At 50.0% G+C, this 16,123-nt stretch overlaps 2 protein-coding genes across 16 annotated transcripts in view; both read right to left on the bottom strand.

Annotated features, from left to right (window-relative positions):
- The window catches only part of LOC101933603 (zinc finger protein 850-like), an 89,289-nt gene extending 84,215 nt beyond the window's left edge, over window positions 1–5,074 (bottom strand). For all 4 annotated transcript variants that reach the window (XR_010592016.1, XR_010592018.1, XM_065564361.1 and 1 more), the window contains exon 1: window positions 5,000–5,074. The gene's annotated coding sequence lies outside the window, so the exon portion shown is untranslated. The remainder of the gene's footprint in view (window positions 1–4,999) is intronic.
- Window positions 188–14,699, bottom strand: LOC135972208 (zinc finger protein 850-like). 12 transcript variants are annotated; one of them, XM_065564405.1, is made up of 9 exons: window positions 14,379–14,699; window positions 12,764–13,211; window positions 12,451–12,537; window positions 11,788–11,914; window positions 11,160–11,273; window positions 4,271–10,863; window positions 3,665–3,790; window positions 2,927–3,040; window positions 188–2,596 (listed from the first exon to the last, which is right to left on the bottom strand). In XM_065564405.1, exons 2-6 carry the CDS (start codon window positions 12,839–12,841, stop codon window positions 10,856–10,858), a joined length of 414 nt encoding a protein of 137 aa, XP_065420477.1. In that variant the 5' UTR covers window positions 12,842–13,211; window positions 14,379–14,699; the 3' UTR covers window positions 188–2,596; window positions 2,927–3,040; window positions 3,665–3,790; window positions 4,271–10,855. The 12 variants fall into 12 exon arrangements, with proteins under 12 accessions (XP_065420477.1, XP_065420474.1, XP_065420468.1 ...); XM_065564402.1 differs by having other exon boundaries at window positions 4,271–10,825; window positions 14,379–14,690; XM_065564396.1 differs by having other exon boundaries at window positions 188–2,632; window positions 2,858–3,040; window positions 4,271–10,828; window positions 14,379–14,689.
- Between the last annotated feature and the right edge of the window lie 1,424 nt (window positions 14,700–16,123).

The raw sequence follows: 16,123 nt of genomic DNA, 5'->3' as shown, positions 1-16,123 counted from the left end.
GGTGCCACAAGTACTCCTGTTCTTCTTTTAGCACATCTAGCATGTAAATATCTTGCAACTCAAACTGAAACAGTGTCATAAGATTGCCTCTTCTCACTTGCAGCATTATCGCCTGCAAATGGAAACAAACCTGTTTGTCTAAGCGATTGGCAGAAAAAGAAGTAGCACTGAGTGGACTTCTAGGCTCTAAAGTTTGTAATTGCTTTATTTTGAGTGCACTTATATAACAAAAATAATCTACATTTCTAAGTTACACTTTCATGATAGGGAGATTGCACTACAGTATTTGTATGAGGTGAATTGAAATATACTATTTTTGCTTTTCATGTTTACAGTACAAATATTTGTAATAAAAATAATATAAAGTAAGCACTGTACACTTTCTATTTTTTGTTGTGATAGAAATCAATAGAAATTAAAATGTAGGAAAACATCCAAAAACATTTAACAAATTTCAATTGGTATTCTATTAATTTTTCTACTCACAATTATTTTTGAGTTAATCATGATTAATCAACCACACTATTATTTCTTCCATTTTCTTAACAATACAAGTTTACATTTCAAAGTTCTAGTCTCTATTACTTGGAATAGCCCCAAATACCATTTAAACACTTTTCTAACATGTCTCTAAAGGCTGAATCTGGGTCAAATATCCTGCAAGGTTCTTAACTCTTTCAGGACAGGTTGCAGGGCTGAAGAATGAAATCCCCCTTTTAATAAATTATACCTACCAATATGGCTCTGTATACTTGCAATGAAATTACTGTAATGAAACCACCTTTTTTAATTAATGAAATTGTCTATTTATAAATGAAACGGTGTTAACCACCTTTGGACAAATTATGAGTTAGTAGCTTTCTCTGTGTTCAAATTAAATGTGCCATGTTGCCTTCTCCCTCAAACAAGACTCCAGTGAATTCTCCCGTGTTTAATGAGGGGGATCTCAGTGTGCAACTTTTGCCACAGTCCAAGTACTTATGGAGTCTTGCTCTTGGGTGGATTTTCTCATTTAAAACAAGGACTGATCGGTTTATGAAATGTTTCCCACTGTCTAAGCACTTTTGGGGTCTCTCTCCTCTGTGGATTGCTGGCTGTTTAACAATGTTTGACCTCCGTATAAAACTCTTTCCACAGGCTAAGCAGTTAGGGGGTCTCTCCCCTGGGTGGATTCACTGATGTAAAACAAGGGCTGGCATCTATTTGAAATGTGTTTCCACAGTCTAAGCACTATGTGTCTTTTGCCTGATGTTTAGAAGGGCTGATCTGTTTCTGAAACCTTTCCCAGAGTCCAAGCACTTCTGGTCTTCCTCCTGTATGGATTGCTTGATGTTTAACAAGGGTAGACCTCTGTATAAAACTTCTGCCACAGTTTGAGCACTGATGGGGTCTCTCTCCTGTGTGGATTCTCCAATGTACAGCAAGGCCTGACCTCTGTATGAAACTTTTTCCACAGTCTAAACACTGATGGGGTCTCTTTCCAGTGTGGATTGCTTGATGTTCAACAAGATTTGACCTCCGTATGAAACTTTTCCCACAGTCTAAGCACTTATGAGGTCTCTCTCCAGTGTGGACTGTCTGATGACTAAGTAGTATTTGACCTCTGTATGAAACTTTTCCCACAGTCTAAGCACTTGTGGGGTCACTCTCCTGTGTGGATTCTCTGATGTGAAACAAGGGCTGACCTCAGTAGGAAACTTTTCCCACAAATTAAGCACTTATGGGATCTTTCTCCCGTGTGGATTGCCTGATGTCTAACAAGGTCTGACCTGCATATGAAACTTTTACCACTGTCTGAGCAATAATGGGGTCTCTCTCCTGTATGGATCCTCTGATGTGTTATAAGATTTGATTTGTTTGTGAAACTTTTAACACAGTACAAACACTTATGGGAACTCTCTCCTATGTGGATTGCCTGATGGTTAGCACGGCCTGAATTCCACATAAAACTTTTCCCACAATCTAAGCACTTATGGGTTCTCTCTCCTGTGTGGATTGTCAAATGTGAAACAAGGGCTGACCTGCATTTAAATGTTTTTCCATAGTCTAAGCACTTATGGGGGCCTCTTTCCTGTGTGGATAGCCTAATGTCTGACAATATCTGACTTCCATATAAAACTTTTTCGACAGTCTAAGCATTTATGGAGTTTCTCTCCTATGTGGCTTATCAGTGCTACCTTCCAATTCAAGTAGTTCCTGCCCTCAAGGCATTGATAGGGTTTCTGTCTTGTGTGGCTTCTCCCATGGTTATTAAAATTTGAGCAGTTATTGAAGTTTTCCCCATGGTCCAAGCACTGAAGTGATTTGTCTCCAGTATGAATTGTCTGAGGCGTAACAAGCTGTGGTTTCAGAATGAATACTTTCCCATAACCCAGGCATTCATAGCGTTTGTCTTCCTTGGAGGTTGTCTGCTGGGCTGTGGGATCCCTGTATCCTTCCCCACATATAATAGCTTCATCAATTTGCTCCCTTGAGTGGTTTCCCAGAAGCCTCTCTGACCTGTTCCAATTTCTCCACTCTTCTCCCTGTTCCAAGCACTGGGAAAAATTCCCTTCAGCTCTTCCCACAAAGGTCCCCTCTGGTTCCACTTCCACTGCTGGGAGAGAAATAATCCAGTCAGGAGTCATTGTGCCTGGGAGAAAGAAAGAGGAATAGCACAGAGGGAAAACCCAACATACTAAAGGTGCAAAGAAAGCGGAATTGGATTCTGCCTCCACATCCCGCCCAAAAATTCACAGAGAAGAAACATGGGAAGGAAACTCCTGCAGGTAACAGGACAGGTGGAAAGCGATGTCAGTCATATCTGCTGACTACAGCCCTGCCCTGGGTGAGATGAGGAAGAATTGAGGGCACTTACTTATACCACATTTTTGGGATTCTCCACTTTTTTCTTCATTCACCAGATGGTTTGTGTGTCAGTCCTCACCTGTGCAGGCACATTTCGGGATCCCTGTTTCCTCACAGGCCTAACGATCGGGCACCCACGGCTCTTCCCCTCATTCCAGGCGGGAGATCAGTTCAGGTTTGGGAAGGGGGAATCCTGTGCAGGGGGTGAAATCAGACCACATCAGAGTGTGTGGAGGATTGAGAGAGTGTCTGTCAGAAAGGACATTCCATGGGTGGAACCTGTCTCTGTGCTGTACTGGGGAATGTGGAATCCAAGAGGATGGGAACATAGTCACTGAGCCCTCTTGGGGGAAGCAGACGTCTGGGGAGGTGGGGGGAATTGTGATGCCCTCACTAGGAGTTCCTAGGATCTGTGCTCTCTGGGGGCCCTGCTGACGCATACCCAGCTCTGGAGTTAAATCCCTGCCTATTTCTACACTGGCGGAGCCCAGACCCCTCCGCATGGCTGGAGCTGTTACCAAGGAGGGAGGTGAACAGGGATTGTGTGTGTGAATGAAAAACAACACAGACAGGACAATACAGGGCTTCTCCACCTTGCAAGCGAGGGGGGTCGGGTGGGGATGATTCAGTATATCTGGTAGGTTTTGACACCCTGGTCTCACTGGAGAGGGTACGGAGATACAAGTCTCTCTCACACGGCAGCTGTGCATTACGGAGCCCATTCCTCTCCAATCTAACTGACCAAGGAAGAACCTGACCAGTATTGGACATGCAGACCCCACAGCTTTTAATAACCGAGGGGACGGGAATCCCTTACCCAGCAAGGTCACCGTCTCGTGGTTCTCCTGCATGACGTCCCTGTAGAGGGCTCTCTGAGGGGGTCCAGCAGAGCCCCCTGCCCCTGGGTGAAATACACAGCCACCTCCTCGAAGGTCACTGGCACCTGAAACAACAGTGAGTCCTGCACTGAGTACCTGCTGCCCCAGTCATAATCCGACTAGTCCAGGGGTGGGTAAACTTTTTGGCGTGAGAGCTATATTGGGGTTTGGAAACAATATGAAGGGCCGGGTAGGGAAGGCTGTGCTTCCCCCAAACAGCCTGGCCCACCCCCTCTCCGCCTCCTCCCACTTCTCACCCCCAGACTGCCCCCCTCGGAACCTCTGACCCATCCAACACCGCCGGCTCCCTGTCCCCTGACCTCCCCATCCCAGGACCCCCTCCCCTAACCTCCCCTCAGGACCCCACACCCTATCCAATTTCCCCTGTCCTCTGACTGTCCTGACCCCTATCAACACCCCCACCCCCTGTCAGGCCCCCCTGAGACTCCCATGCCTATTGAACCACCCCCGTCTCCCTGTCCCCTGACTGCCCCCTGGAAACCCTACCCGTTATCCAACCCCCCCCCCCCCCCCGGCCTGCTTACCATGCTGCTCAGAGCACCAGGACTAGTAGCTGTGCCATCTGGCTGGACCACTAGCGGCATGGTGAACTGAGGCCGTGGGGAAGGTGGGACAGCAGGGAAGGGACCGGAGGCTATCCTCCCTGCCCGGGAGCTCAAGGGCCGGGCAGGACAGTCCCGCAGGCCGTAGTTTGCCCACCTCTGCACTAGTCACAGGCAAAAATAAATAAAACAGTGAAGCTCTGGGAGAGCCAGAAAACCAGAATTCCCCCCACACCCTGCCCAGAGCTGCCAGGAGGCTTCAGGGGGTGGGGAGAAGGTGAGAGCTCCTTGTCCCCCCCAGCACACGGAGCAGGGCAGGGTCTTCTCATTTCCCACACACCTGCCAGCAACAGGCTGATATGGGAAGCAGAGCTCTGAGCCAGGGACAGGGACAGGAATCCCGACAGCTTCCCTTTGTATTTCACAGCAGCCTCTGGCCAGTGGGGTGTTTCCTGGGTCAGAAATGGAGGAATGTTCCCTTCCCGCTATCTCTCTTCCCCCTCCCCCCGCCAATGGGCCTTTCCACAAAATCAGGCCCAGGTTGATCATTTTCCAGCAGGTTTATCACACCCTGTCCCCTCCCTGCCTCACACTGTATGTTTCCTGCCCCTCCCCCTCTACAGCAAATCCTGGGGAGCAGCGGGAAGGGCCCTGCTGGAGATTCCCCTCTCCCGGCTGCAGCCAGGGCTCCGGGCTCCCAGCACCAGCCGCCGGGGCTCGGGGATCTCGCCAGGAGCCTGGAGCCAGAGTCACCGCAGCGGCTGCGAGTCACTTCCTGCTGCCGGGTCTGAGCCCAGCGATCGCTCCCCCAGAGCCGCCTCCCAGCTGCTCCTGGGTCCTAGCGATCAACCCATCGCGCTGCAGCATCTCTGTGTCCGGCTCCTGTTCCACTCACAGGCTCTAAGAAGGGCCCATCATGAGCATCTAGCCCAGGGATTCTCACTGCCACATTTTTGGTGGCCTCAGAGTGAGGCCAGCGACACTTGCTGGTGGCCGCTGTGGAAACAGGGTTAAAGGATTTAAATATAGGCCGCTCAGTTGTAAGAAACAGAGCTACTCTCATGCTAAGTCTTAGCCTAATATTGCGAGACCTGTAGAATAAGGGCTCACGTGGGGCCGTCTGTCCCTTTAGGCTCATGCCATGTGAACTTTTGCTTATGCAACAAGATCAGATGCAGAACGGTGTTGGGGAATTGGTTGCCCCATGTAAGGTCAGTGATATGCTGGGAAATGTGTTGTTGCCCCAGGGTAAGCCAATGTGTGGCTTAGGTCAGACCTACTGAGTTGAGGGGTTGTGGTAACGCGCTCAGAGAAGAACACAAGTGTGTTCAGTCCGGACAGAGGGATTGTGGTGACGCCCTCAGGTTTAAAAAAAAAAGAGCGAGAGAAAGAAAGAAAAAAAATGACGCATTGGGGTATGAAGGAATAGAGGCCTGTGTGTGCGCGCCAACCAGTGTGAATGAGGGTCATCGAAAGACGCTCAGAGCTCCCTGTGAAGCCAAAAGCTTGTCACAGGGGATAGCTCTAACTAATGCAAGCTCGGTGGCTGCATCTTAGTGGATTAGTAAAAGATTCTGACTAAGGTGGCTCAATCTGCCTGGGTCTAGGATTGTGTGACCTCATCTTCCCTCCTCCTCTCCTCCCCGCATGAATCACTGACTGATCTGATCACCTCACCGGAGTCAATTAGAGTAGGCAGCATCATCTCTCTGAGACTAGCCGACGCTCTTTGCTGAAGGGAGGTGTAGGAGGTGTAGGAGGGTCTTGGACATCCTTGATAAACTTTCCTGTGTGAGTGCCCGAGGAGCGGTGTGGTGATTTTAGCTTTATGAGCCGTTGCACTCAGCGGGCAGGATAGAGACGTGTCTTAGTTTATGAGCTGTTGCAGTGGACAGAGCACCCCCACACGCTTAGAGAATGGGTGGAAATCAGTCCAAGGACTTGTAAGTACTTAGAGAATTGGAATTTTTACATGCGTGATGATCCATCTGCCATTCCCACTAGAAGGTACCTTCGATTCAAATGGGATCTTACATCTTAGAGGTACTCTCTAAGACACAAAGTGTAGGATTTAAAAAGCATCCGGATGACTCCCTACCCAAATTATTTTTTGTTAACCCCTCGGCTTCTTTATATCCCCAATTAGTTAAGGCTGAAAGCAAGGAGGGATAGGAAAGGGTTAATTTGAAAAGGCAGCTTGGTCTAGAGATAAGGCCAAAAGCCGCTTTGTGTTCAAGGGCAAGAATCGATACAGTCCATGCCAAGCGCTGAAAACAACAAAGTTTAGAGGCTGCAGAAATGGAAAACACAAACAAAACAGCGAAAGGAGGATCTGAGCTTCCTGTCCCTGGAGCCGATGTGGTTTGGGAACGATGAAGAAGCCACAGTCTACTGGCCTGGACTGGAATACCGAGTAAAGGGTCTCTGAAAGAGACACTCCAGGAGACCCCAGGGTGTAAAAGAACAACCCTCCCAAGACCAAAAGCAAGTTGGAGATTTTGTAGTGTACCTCTAGACAACCTGTGTACAGGATAACCCCCCGCCCATCTCCAGGGCCGGCTCTAGGCACCAGCCTGGCAAGCAGGTGCTTGGGGCGGCCACTCCGGAGGGGAGCAGCATGTCCAGCTATTCAGCGGCAATTTGGTGGACGGTCCCTCACTCCCGCTCGGAGCGAAGGACATCCTGCCGAATTGCGGCCGCAGATCGCGATCGCGGCTTTTTTTGCTTGGGGCGGCCAAAACCCTGGAGCCGGCCCTGCCCATCTCTCTCTCTCTGTCTCTCCTACCCGGGCCTGGCCAGCCCAGGCAGCATGTTTGTGAGTATAAAAAGAGGGAAAAAGGGGGGTTGCAGGTGGATCTACCCCCGGTCGAAGCAGGACTGACCCTGGTGAAGAAACAAAAAATTATACACTGGCAGGAAGAAACTTGTGGGATCCATGCTTGGGAATGTGGTATTGATTGGATTTGGGGGTTTATTCCACAGGCTGCGCCCTGTGTTTTTGGATAAATCCTTAAGCATGTATTGCCCTACCTAACTGGATTTTAAATGACAAATAGCAAAGGCACCTTGTTGCCACTACGCCTGCCATCTCCTCCATTACACTATTACCCCTGTAACACATCCAAATACAGACAATGCCATATATCTGATAAAACCCAATGGCCAAGGCCTTCACACTTTAGTGATTTATTTAAATATTGTCTGAAAAAGTTTATTTTTAAGGTTCAGGATATCCCATATAAGCGAACAATTGAGTGGAAAAAGACTGGCCAAAGGAGATAAAAGTATATGACATCACTACAAATGAGCTTCAAGAATTTGAAATTAAGGTTTTATAATGGAGTTGATATAATGGCCATTCGAGGGGTCTGTAGTATATCAGGGGAAAGGGGTCCTTGTTGTTTTGGTTACCCAATTAGTAAATAATCAGACTCATACTCAGAGAGTGTGTTCTGCCACTGGAAATTTTACCTGTACTGAAATGATCTCAGTAAGTAACTAATCATTTAACCTGTGCCATATTACAATATACATACATGCTAAGTCTTAGCCTAATATTGCGAGACCTGTGGCAGCAGGGCTCACGTCAGAAGAGAGTAAGAAACAGTAGAGTCAGCGTGAGCCAGCCTTGAGATAGCGATGTTTTGAGAACAGAAGTGAGAAAATACAGGAATGGGCAGGAGATAACATAAACAAACTGCAGATGTTTTTAATTAATGCATGCCATTAAAATGTATAAATGCTTGTGTGATATTGCTTGTACTTTGAAGAAACTGAGGCAGAGATGCTCTCTGTCAGCTGTCTTCTTCCCTTGCAATTGCATGTCCTGAATAAAGCTGTCTCTGATTTTGTTGATTCCAACCTGAGTGGAGTTTGCTTCTTCCACACCACTCTGACACTTTTTTTCCCAAAATACTTAATGAACTTTAGGGGAAACCAGTAAACACGCACAGAGATAAGCAGGGAAATGGTCCCATTATTGTGGTGAACTTTCTTGACTTAAACACCACCTGGGTGGAATCGAATAGCAGAAGGATCTGAGTCCTCGCTTCACCCAGACCACCCAAAGGTCCATCTAGCCCAGTATCCTGTCTACCAAGAGTGGCCAATGCCAGGTGCCCCAGAGGGAGTGAACCGAACAGGCAATGATCAAGTGATCTCTCTCCTGCCATCCATCTCCACCCTCTAACAAACAGAGTCTAGGGACACCATTCCTTACCCATCCTGGCTAACAGCCATTAATGGACTTAACCTCCATGAATTTATCCAGTTCTCTTTTAATCCTAGCCTTCACTACCTCCTCAGGTAAGGAGTTCCACAAGTTGACCGTGCGCTGCATGAAGAACTTCCTTTTACTTGTTTTAAACCTGCTGCCTATTAATTTCATTTGGTGACCCCGGTTCTTGTATTATGGGAATAAGTAAATAACTTTTCCTTATCTACTTTCTCCGCATCACTCATGATTTTATATAGGGGCAGGGGAGGGGCCGGGGGCTAGCCTCCTCGGCTGGAAGCTCAGGAGCTGGGCAGGACTGTCCCACGGGCCGGATGTGGACTGTGGGCCGTAGTTTGCCCACTTCTGGTCTAAGCATTTATCGGGTCTCTCTCCTGTGTGGATTGCCTGATGTCTGACAAGGGCTGACCTCTGTATGAAACTTTTTCCACAGTCTAAGCACTTATGAGGTCTCTCTCCGGTGTGGATTGCCTGATGTTTAACAAGGTCTGACCTCTGAATGAAACTATTCCCACAGTTTAAGCACTTGTGGGGTCTCTCTCCAGTGTGGATTGCCTGATGTCTGACAAGGATTGACCTCTGTATAAAACTTTTTCCACAGCCTAAGCACTTATAGGGTCTCTCACCTGTGTGGATTACCTGATGTGCCATAAGATATGATCTATGTGTGAAACTTTTCCCACAGTCCAAACATTTATGGGATTTCTCTCCTGTGTGGATTTTCTGATGTTTAGCAAGACCTGACCTCCGTATGAAACTTTTTTCACAGTCTAAGCACTTATAGGGTCTCTCTCCAGTGTGGATTGCCTGATGATCAAGTAGGGTTGACCTCCGTATGAAACTTTTCCCACAGTCTAAGCACTTGTGGGGTCTCTCTCCAGTGTGGACTGCCTGATGTCTGACAAGGTCTGACCTCTGTATAAAACTTTTTCCACAGCCTAAGCACTTGTGGAGTCCCTCACCTGTGTGGATTGCCTGATGTGCCATAAGATATGATCTGTGTGTGAAACTTTTCCCACAGTCCAAACATTTATGGGATTTCTCTCCTGTGTGGATTTTCTGATGTTTAGCAAGGCCTGACCTCCGTATGAAACTTTTTTCACAGTCCAAGCACTTATGAGGTCTCTCTCTGGTGTGGATTGCCTGATGTCTGACAAGGCCTGACCTTCGTATGAAACTTTTTCCACAGTCTAAGCACTTGTGGGGTCTCTCACCAGTATGGATTGCCTGATGGCTGAGAAGGCCTGACCTTCGTATGAAACTTTTTCCACAGTCTAAGCACTTATGAGATCTCTCTTCGGTGTGGATTGCCTGATGAATGACAAGGCCTGACTTCCGGATGAAACTTTTTCCACAGTCTAAGCACTTATGAGGTCTCTCTCTGGTGTGGATTGCCTGATGTATAAGAAGGCTTGACCTCTGTATGAAACTTTTCCCACAGTCTAAGCACTTGTGGGGTCTCTCACCAGTGTGGATTCCCTGATGTCCGACAAGGCCTGACCTTCGTATGAAACTTTTTCCACAGTCTAAGCACTTGTGGGGTCTCTCACCAGTATGGATTGCCTGATGTCTGACAAGGCCTGACCTTCGTATGAAACTTTTTCCACAGTCTAAGCACTTATGAGATCTCTCTTCGGTGTGGACTGCCTGATGAATGACAAGGCCTGAACACCGGATGAAACTTTTTCCACAGTCTAAGCACTTATGAGGTCTCTCTCTGGTGTGGATTGCCTGATGTATAAGAAGGCTTGACCTCTGTATGAAACTTTTCCCACAGTCTAAGCACTTGTGGGGTCTCTCACCAGTATGGATTGCCTGATGTCTGACAAGGCCTGACCTCCGTATGAAACTTTTTCCACAGTCTAAGCACTTATGAGATCTCTCTCCAGTGTGGATTGCCTGATGTTTAACAAGGTCTGACCTCTGCATGAAACTTTTTCCACAGTCTAAGCACTTGTGGGGTCTCTCACCAGTGTGGATTGCCTGATGTCTGACAAGGCCTGACCTTCGTATGAAACTTTTTCCACAGTCTAAGCACTTATGGGGTCTCTCTCCAGTGTGGATTGCCTGATGTTTAACAAGGTCTGACCTCCGCATGAAACTTTTTCTGCACTCTAAGCACTTATGAGGTCTCTCTCCAATGTGGACTGCCTGATGATCAAGTAGGGTTGACCTCCATATGAAACTTTTTCCACAGTCTAACCACAGATGGGGGCTTCCCACAGAGGTCCCCTGTGATTCCCCGTGTCCAGGAACTTCCTGCTGTTGATTCCCCTCCTCGTTCTCACTCACTCTCTCATCACCTGCTGGGAGAGAGACAATCCAGACAGGAGTCATTGTGCTGGGGAGAGATTAAGAGGAATAGCAGCAAGGGAAAACCCAACATACTAAAGCTGCAGAGACGGAGCAATTGGATTCTGTCTCCACTTCCCACCCAAACGTTCACAGAGAAGGAAAGTTGGGAAGGAAACTCCTGCAGGTAACAGGATAGGTGGAAAGTGATGTCATTGATATCTGCTGACTGCAGCCCTGCCCTGGGTGAGGTGAGGAAGAGCTGAGGGCACTTATTGATACTACATTTTTGGGATTTTCTACTTTTTCCTTCATTCCCCAGATGGTTTCTGTGTCAGTCCTCACCTGTGTGGGTGCCTCTCAGGATCTCTCTTTCCTCACAGGCCTGGAGATCGGGCACCCACGGCTCTTCCCCTCGTTCCAGCCGGGTGATCAGGTCTGGTTTGGGAAGGGGGAATCCTGTGCAGGGAGTGAAATCAGACCAGATCAGGGTGCATGGAGGATTGAGAGAGCGTCTCTCAGAAAGGACATTCCATGAGTGGAACCTGTCCCTGTACTGTGCTGGGGAATGTGGAATCTAAGGGGACGGGAACGTGGACACTGAGACCCCTCGGGGGAGGGAGACATCTGGTGAGGTGAGAGGAACTGTGATACACAGCCAGCTCTAGTGTTAAACCCCTGCCTATTTCTAAACCTGTGGAGCTCAGAGCCCTCCACATGGCTGGAGCTGTTCCCAAGGAGGAGGGAGAAGAGGGATTCTGTGAGTGACTGAGGAACAACACAGACAGGACAATACACGGCTTTTCCACCTTGCAAACTAGGGGTATTGGGTGGGGATGATTTAATATGTGCCTTAGGTTTGGACACCCAGGTCTCATTGGAGAGTGATGAGGGAAGAACCTGACCGGTGTCAGACACGCAGACCCCCTCCGCCCCCAAGCTTCCAATAACCAAGGGGGCGGGAATCCCTTACCCAGCGATGTCACTGTCTCATAGTTCTCCCGCATGACATCGCTGTAGATGGCTCTCTGAGTGGGGTCCAGCAGAGTCCCCTGCCCCTGGGTGAAATACACAGCCACCTCCTCGAAGGTCACTGGCATCTGAAACAACAAGTGTCCCCCACTCAAAACCTGCTGCCCCAGCCGCAATCCCACTAGACATGGGGAAGGAGGGCCAGAGAATCCTCCCTCCACCCTGCTCAGAGCAGCCAGGAGGCTTCAGGGGGTAGCGAGAAGATGAGAGCTTGTTGTCCCCCACAGCAGAGAGATGTTGGCACATTTCCCACACGCCTACCAGCCACAGGCTGATACGGGAAGCAGAGCTCTGAGCTGGGGACAGGGACAGAAATCCCAACAGCTTCCATTTGTATTTCACAGCAGCCTCTGGCTAGTGGGGTCAGGCTCCAGCACTGGGAGTCTGGTCAGGTTCCCCAGCCCTGCTCAGCGGGGTGTTTCCTGGTTCAGAAATGGGGGAATGTTTCCCCTCCCCCACACCCGCCACCAATGGGCCTGTTCAGAAAATCAGGCCCAGGTTGATTATGTTCCAGCAGGCTTATCAGACCCTGTCCCACCCTGTGCGTTTAACCCCTCTGCAATACCCCTCCCCCACCACCAAAAGCTCCCTAAAACTCCCCTACCTGAGCCGGCTCCATCACAGCCATTTCCCTGCCCTGTCTCCTGGAAGATGGGCCGATCTGGAACAAACGTGGATGTGATTCCTCAGCCTGTCGGGGCAACAGGGGCGATGGAAGAGATTATAGAAGGGGCTTGAGTCCATGTCCCTCCCCAATTCCCGCCAGGCTCTCTCTCTGCAGACAGACGCTATGATTCTATTCTATGACTGCCATGAAAAATCCAGTTAGTTCATTACCTCCACAGCCAGCCCCCCACCCCCCCGGCCCCCATTAGAACTAAACCCACCAAGTCCCTTCTAAATGGGGCCAAACTCACCAGCTGGTCCCTGAAAGGGGCTCTTTGTGCAGAGTCATTTCGCTGCCTGGCTCCAGCCCTTTCCCCAGGTCTCTCCATCACCTGGAGGCTCAGGCTCAGGGGCGGGTATGGTTAGACTGGTTCCAGCCACTGGAGAAAGTGCCCCTGGGCTGGTCTCAGAGGGGTGTGATGAAGTGGAAATGTTCTGAATGCTTTTTTTGAATACCAAGTGTGTGCCTCAGTTTCCCCATGTGTTACTCAAATATCAAGCTGGTGGGATACAGGTGTGTGATAATTGCAGAGACTTCTGGAGGGCGGGTATGACTGCAGAGTGGCTGCGTGGGCATAGAGAATGGCCAAAACTCTGTATCCTGGCAAGCAGTGGCCGAAAACTGTCCTCTGCAAGGAGGCAGCCAGCCGAAGGTGTTGGAGAACAAAGAGAGAGGTGGAGACCAGGTGACCTGTTTTCCTGGGAAAGAGAGAAAGCACAGAGGAGGGGCAGCTGGGCATCATTGGGGATGGGGGGCTGGAAGCGGTCAGTGTCCTGGTTTGGGACTCACAGGGGAGAGTCCAGGACTCGGGACTCTGGATTCCCCCCTGCCAAATGGACTTTGTGAATGCTCCTGATTTCTGTGCTAACAAGCTCTGTTCTATGCTGTGTTCCCAGTGACCAATAAACCCGTCTGTTTTCCAAGCTGGCTGAGAGTCACAGCTGACTGCGGAGGTGGGGTGCATGGCCCATGTGGGGGAGCGTGTCAGGCTTCTTCTTAGGCTGCCCCAGGGGCTCAGGCTGGGGCCGTGCGCCCTTCCTGGGCTCCGAGCCTGAGGCCACATACTCAGTGGGTGGAGGGGAAGTTGGGTGGTGCTCAGGGGCTTGGGTCCTGCCTCTACAGTGGTGGGGGGGGAAGCTTTCCTCCCTCAGCCCTAGGTTCAGGAGCACTGCCAGGTTTTCCGCTGCCCCGAAATGCCGCCCCCCCCCAGAAGCAGCGGAAGGTCCCGCCACTGAAAAACCGCCACGGTCACCGCCCCCCAAATCACAGTGCCCTAGGCGACCGCCTAGGTCACCTAATAGGTTGCGCCGGCCCTGCCAAGTTCACCCCCAACTGGCTGTACCACATTCTTATCCCCGGCTCCCAGCCCCAGGCAGGGGGGCTGAAACAATCTGGTGGGCACTGAGCCATTGAACCAAACTATAAAACGTGGATAGGATGGAAAGCCCTTCAAGCCAGGGGGTGCGGCAGGGCCCCACCAGCCTAGATTCAGCGCCTGTGCTGCCCCCACCACCCTGGTTGTGCCCCTGGGCCCCGCTCCTTCCCCGGCCCCCAGCTGGGGCCCCCCACCCGGCATTCAGTTTGGCCCCGACCCACCTTCTGCCCCTGCCTATTTGCCCCCCTCAGATCTCCCTGAGCTGCAGCCTCCCTCCGCAGCAGCGCGGCCAGGGGCAGGGAAACAAAGCACCAGATGTGGGGTGGCGGATGGGTGGTAGCGTGATCCTGCCCCCACCCCGCACACACCTGGAACTGGCGGCAGCTCTCCCGGGCCCAGGGCGGGAATCGCAGCCAGCTCCGCTGGGAGCAGCCTGGGGCCAAACCTCCCCCTGCAGCCCGGGGGTGACGGGGGGGCGGGTGTCTCTTACCTTCCCTCCGAGCGGGGCCCCCTGGGGCAGGGGCCGGCCCGGGAAGGGGCCTGGCCGGGCTGGGGGCTCTGCCCTGGGAGAGGCTCCTGGGGAGCAGCGGGAAGGGCCCTGCTGGAGATTCCCCTCTCCCAGCTGCAGCCAGGGCTCCGGGCTCCCAGCACCAGCCGCCGGGGCTCGGGGATCTCGCCAGGAGCCTGGAGCCAGAGTCACCGCAGCGGCTGCGAGTCACTTCCTGCTGCCGGGCCTGAGCCCAGCGATCGCTCCCCCCAGAGCCGCCTCCCAGCTGCTCCTGGGTCCAAGAGATCAACCCCTCGAACTGCAGCATCTCTGTGTCGGCTCCTCTTCCACTCACAGGCTCTAATGTCAGAAGGGAGGGACCGTCTTTCATCTAGGCGGGGAATGAGTGTCACATTTTCCTAAAATACTGTGTTCTTCCCTTGCAATTGCATATCCTGAACAATGCTGTCTCTGATTCTGTTGCTTCCAACCTGAATGGAGTTCGCTTCTTCCACACCACTCTGACACTTTTTACCAAAATACTTAATAAACTTTAGGAGAAACCAGTAAACATGCACAGAGGTAAGCGGGGAAATGGTCCTGCTATTGGGGGGAACTTTCCTGATTTAAACACCCCCCAGGTGGAATTGAACAGCAGAAGGATCTGAGTTCTCCCTCCCTCTTCCTTCACCCAGAGCCTGCCTCACCTTGAGGGCTCCCCTTCCACTCCCCAGTGAGGCAAAGTCCTTATAACCCCAACAAGGCTGGGCCCAGGCTTCCTGAGGGGCTCGCCCCCCCACCCTGGTTGTGACCACTGAGGACACTGGCTAGAGCGTCCCCACTCCGGGGCACTTCCTCCGCTCTGGACTCTTCCCTGACCTCTTCCCTGGCCATTGTCTATACCCCAGAACAAATGCAATTTATTAAACAGCAGCTAATAAAAGAAATCAGGAAACAATGGGAAAGGCGAAAGCAAAACTCTTAGCCCCACTCTGTGGGCACTGGGGAAGCACAACCAGCGGCTCTGGAATGTCAGGGCACTTCACAGCATACACGTGAGCAGCACATTTCATTAGGGTGTGCACCCAGGGAATTTTATTTATTTATTAAGGCGAATATTTATTGAATATTCAATCAAAAAGGATATTATATTTATTCATCAAACTAAAGAAACTAAAACTTGACTAGTTTTTTTTAAATTAACATGTAAACTTTACTTAAAAAATACAAACTTAAAAAATGAGACACGGAATACCAAATTTTTGCTGTAACGATAACCATGTGTATATAAAGATACAATCAATTTTCATGATCTTTATCTTTAACCAGATAATGAGCTAACCCAAGTTGACCAAAACAGATTAAGGTTTCTTCATCTTCCTGTCCTAGAGAATGAGACGTTGCTCACCAGGTGTTATGGACTTAAATTCCTCAATCACATCATTGTAATTTACTGATGAAGCCAATTCTTGTTCAATGTTCAAAATCATGAGTGAGTCGAGGCGCTGTTGGGAAATTGTACTTCTTAGTTTGTTTTTTACATGTGCTAGTTTCAAAAAGGCTAATTCACATGAATGGCTTGTAACAGGTAAGACTGCAAAGCATTGAATAGATTTATAAAAGGTATGGAACATGGAAGACCGATCTGATTCCTTTAGCCAATCAAGCCACTCTCTAGTGGTGTTCGTCATGCTACCTTTAGGAACAGATCCGTTATAACCCCAAAGCAATCCGACTTCAGCTTCCAA

Source organism: Chrysemys picta, chromosome 12 (assembly GCF_011386835.1).
Source record: "Chrysemys picta bellii isolate R12L10 chromosome 12, ASM1138683v2, whole genome shotgun sequence".
Lineage (NCBI taxonomy): Eukaryota > Metazoa > Chordata > Testudines > Emydidae > Chrysemys > Chrysemys picta.
Note: the sequence above shows the minus strand (reverse complement) of the source record. Positions and strands in the feature narration are given on the sequence as shown.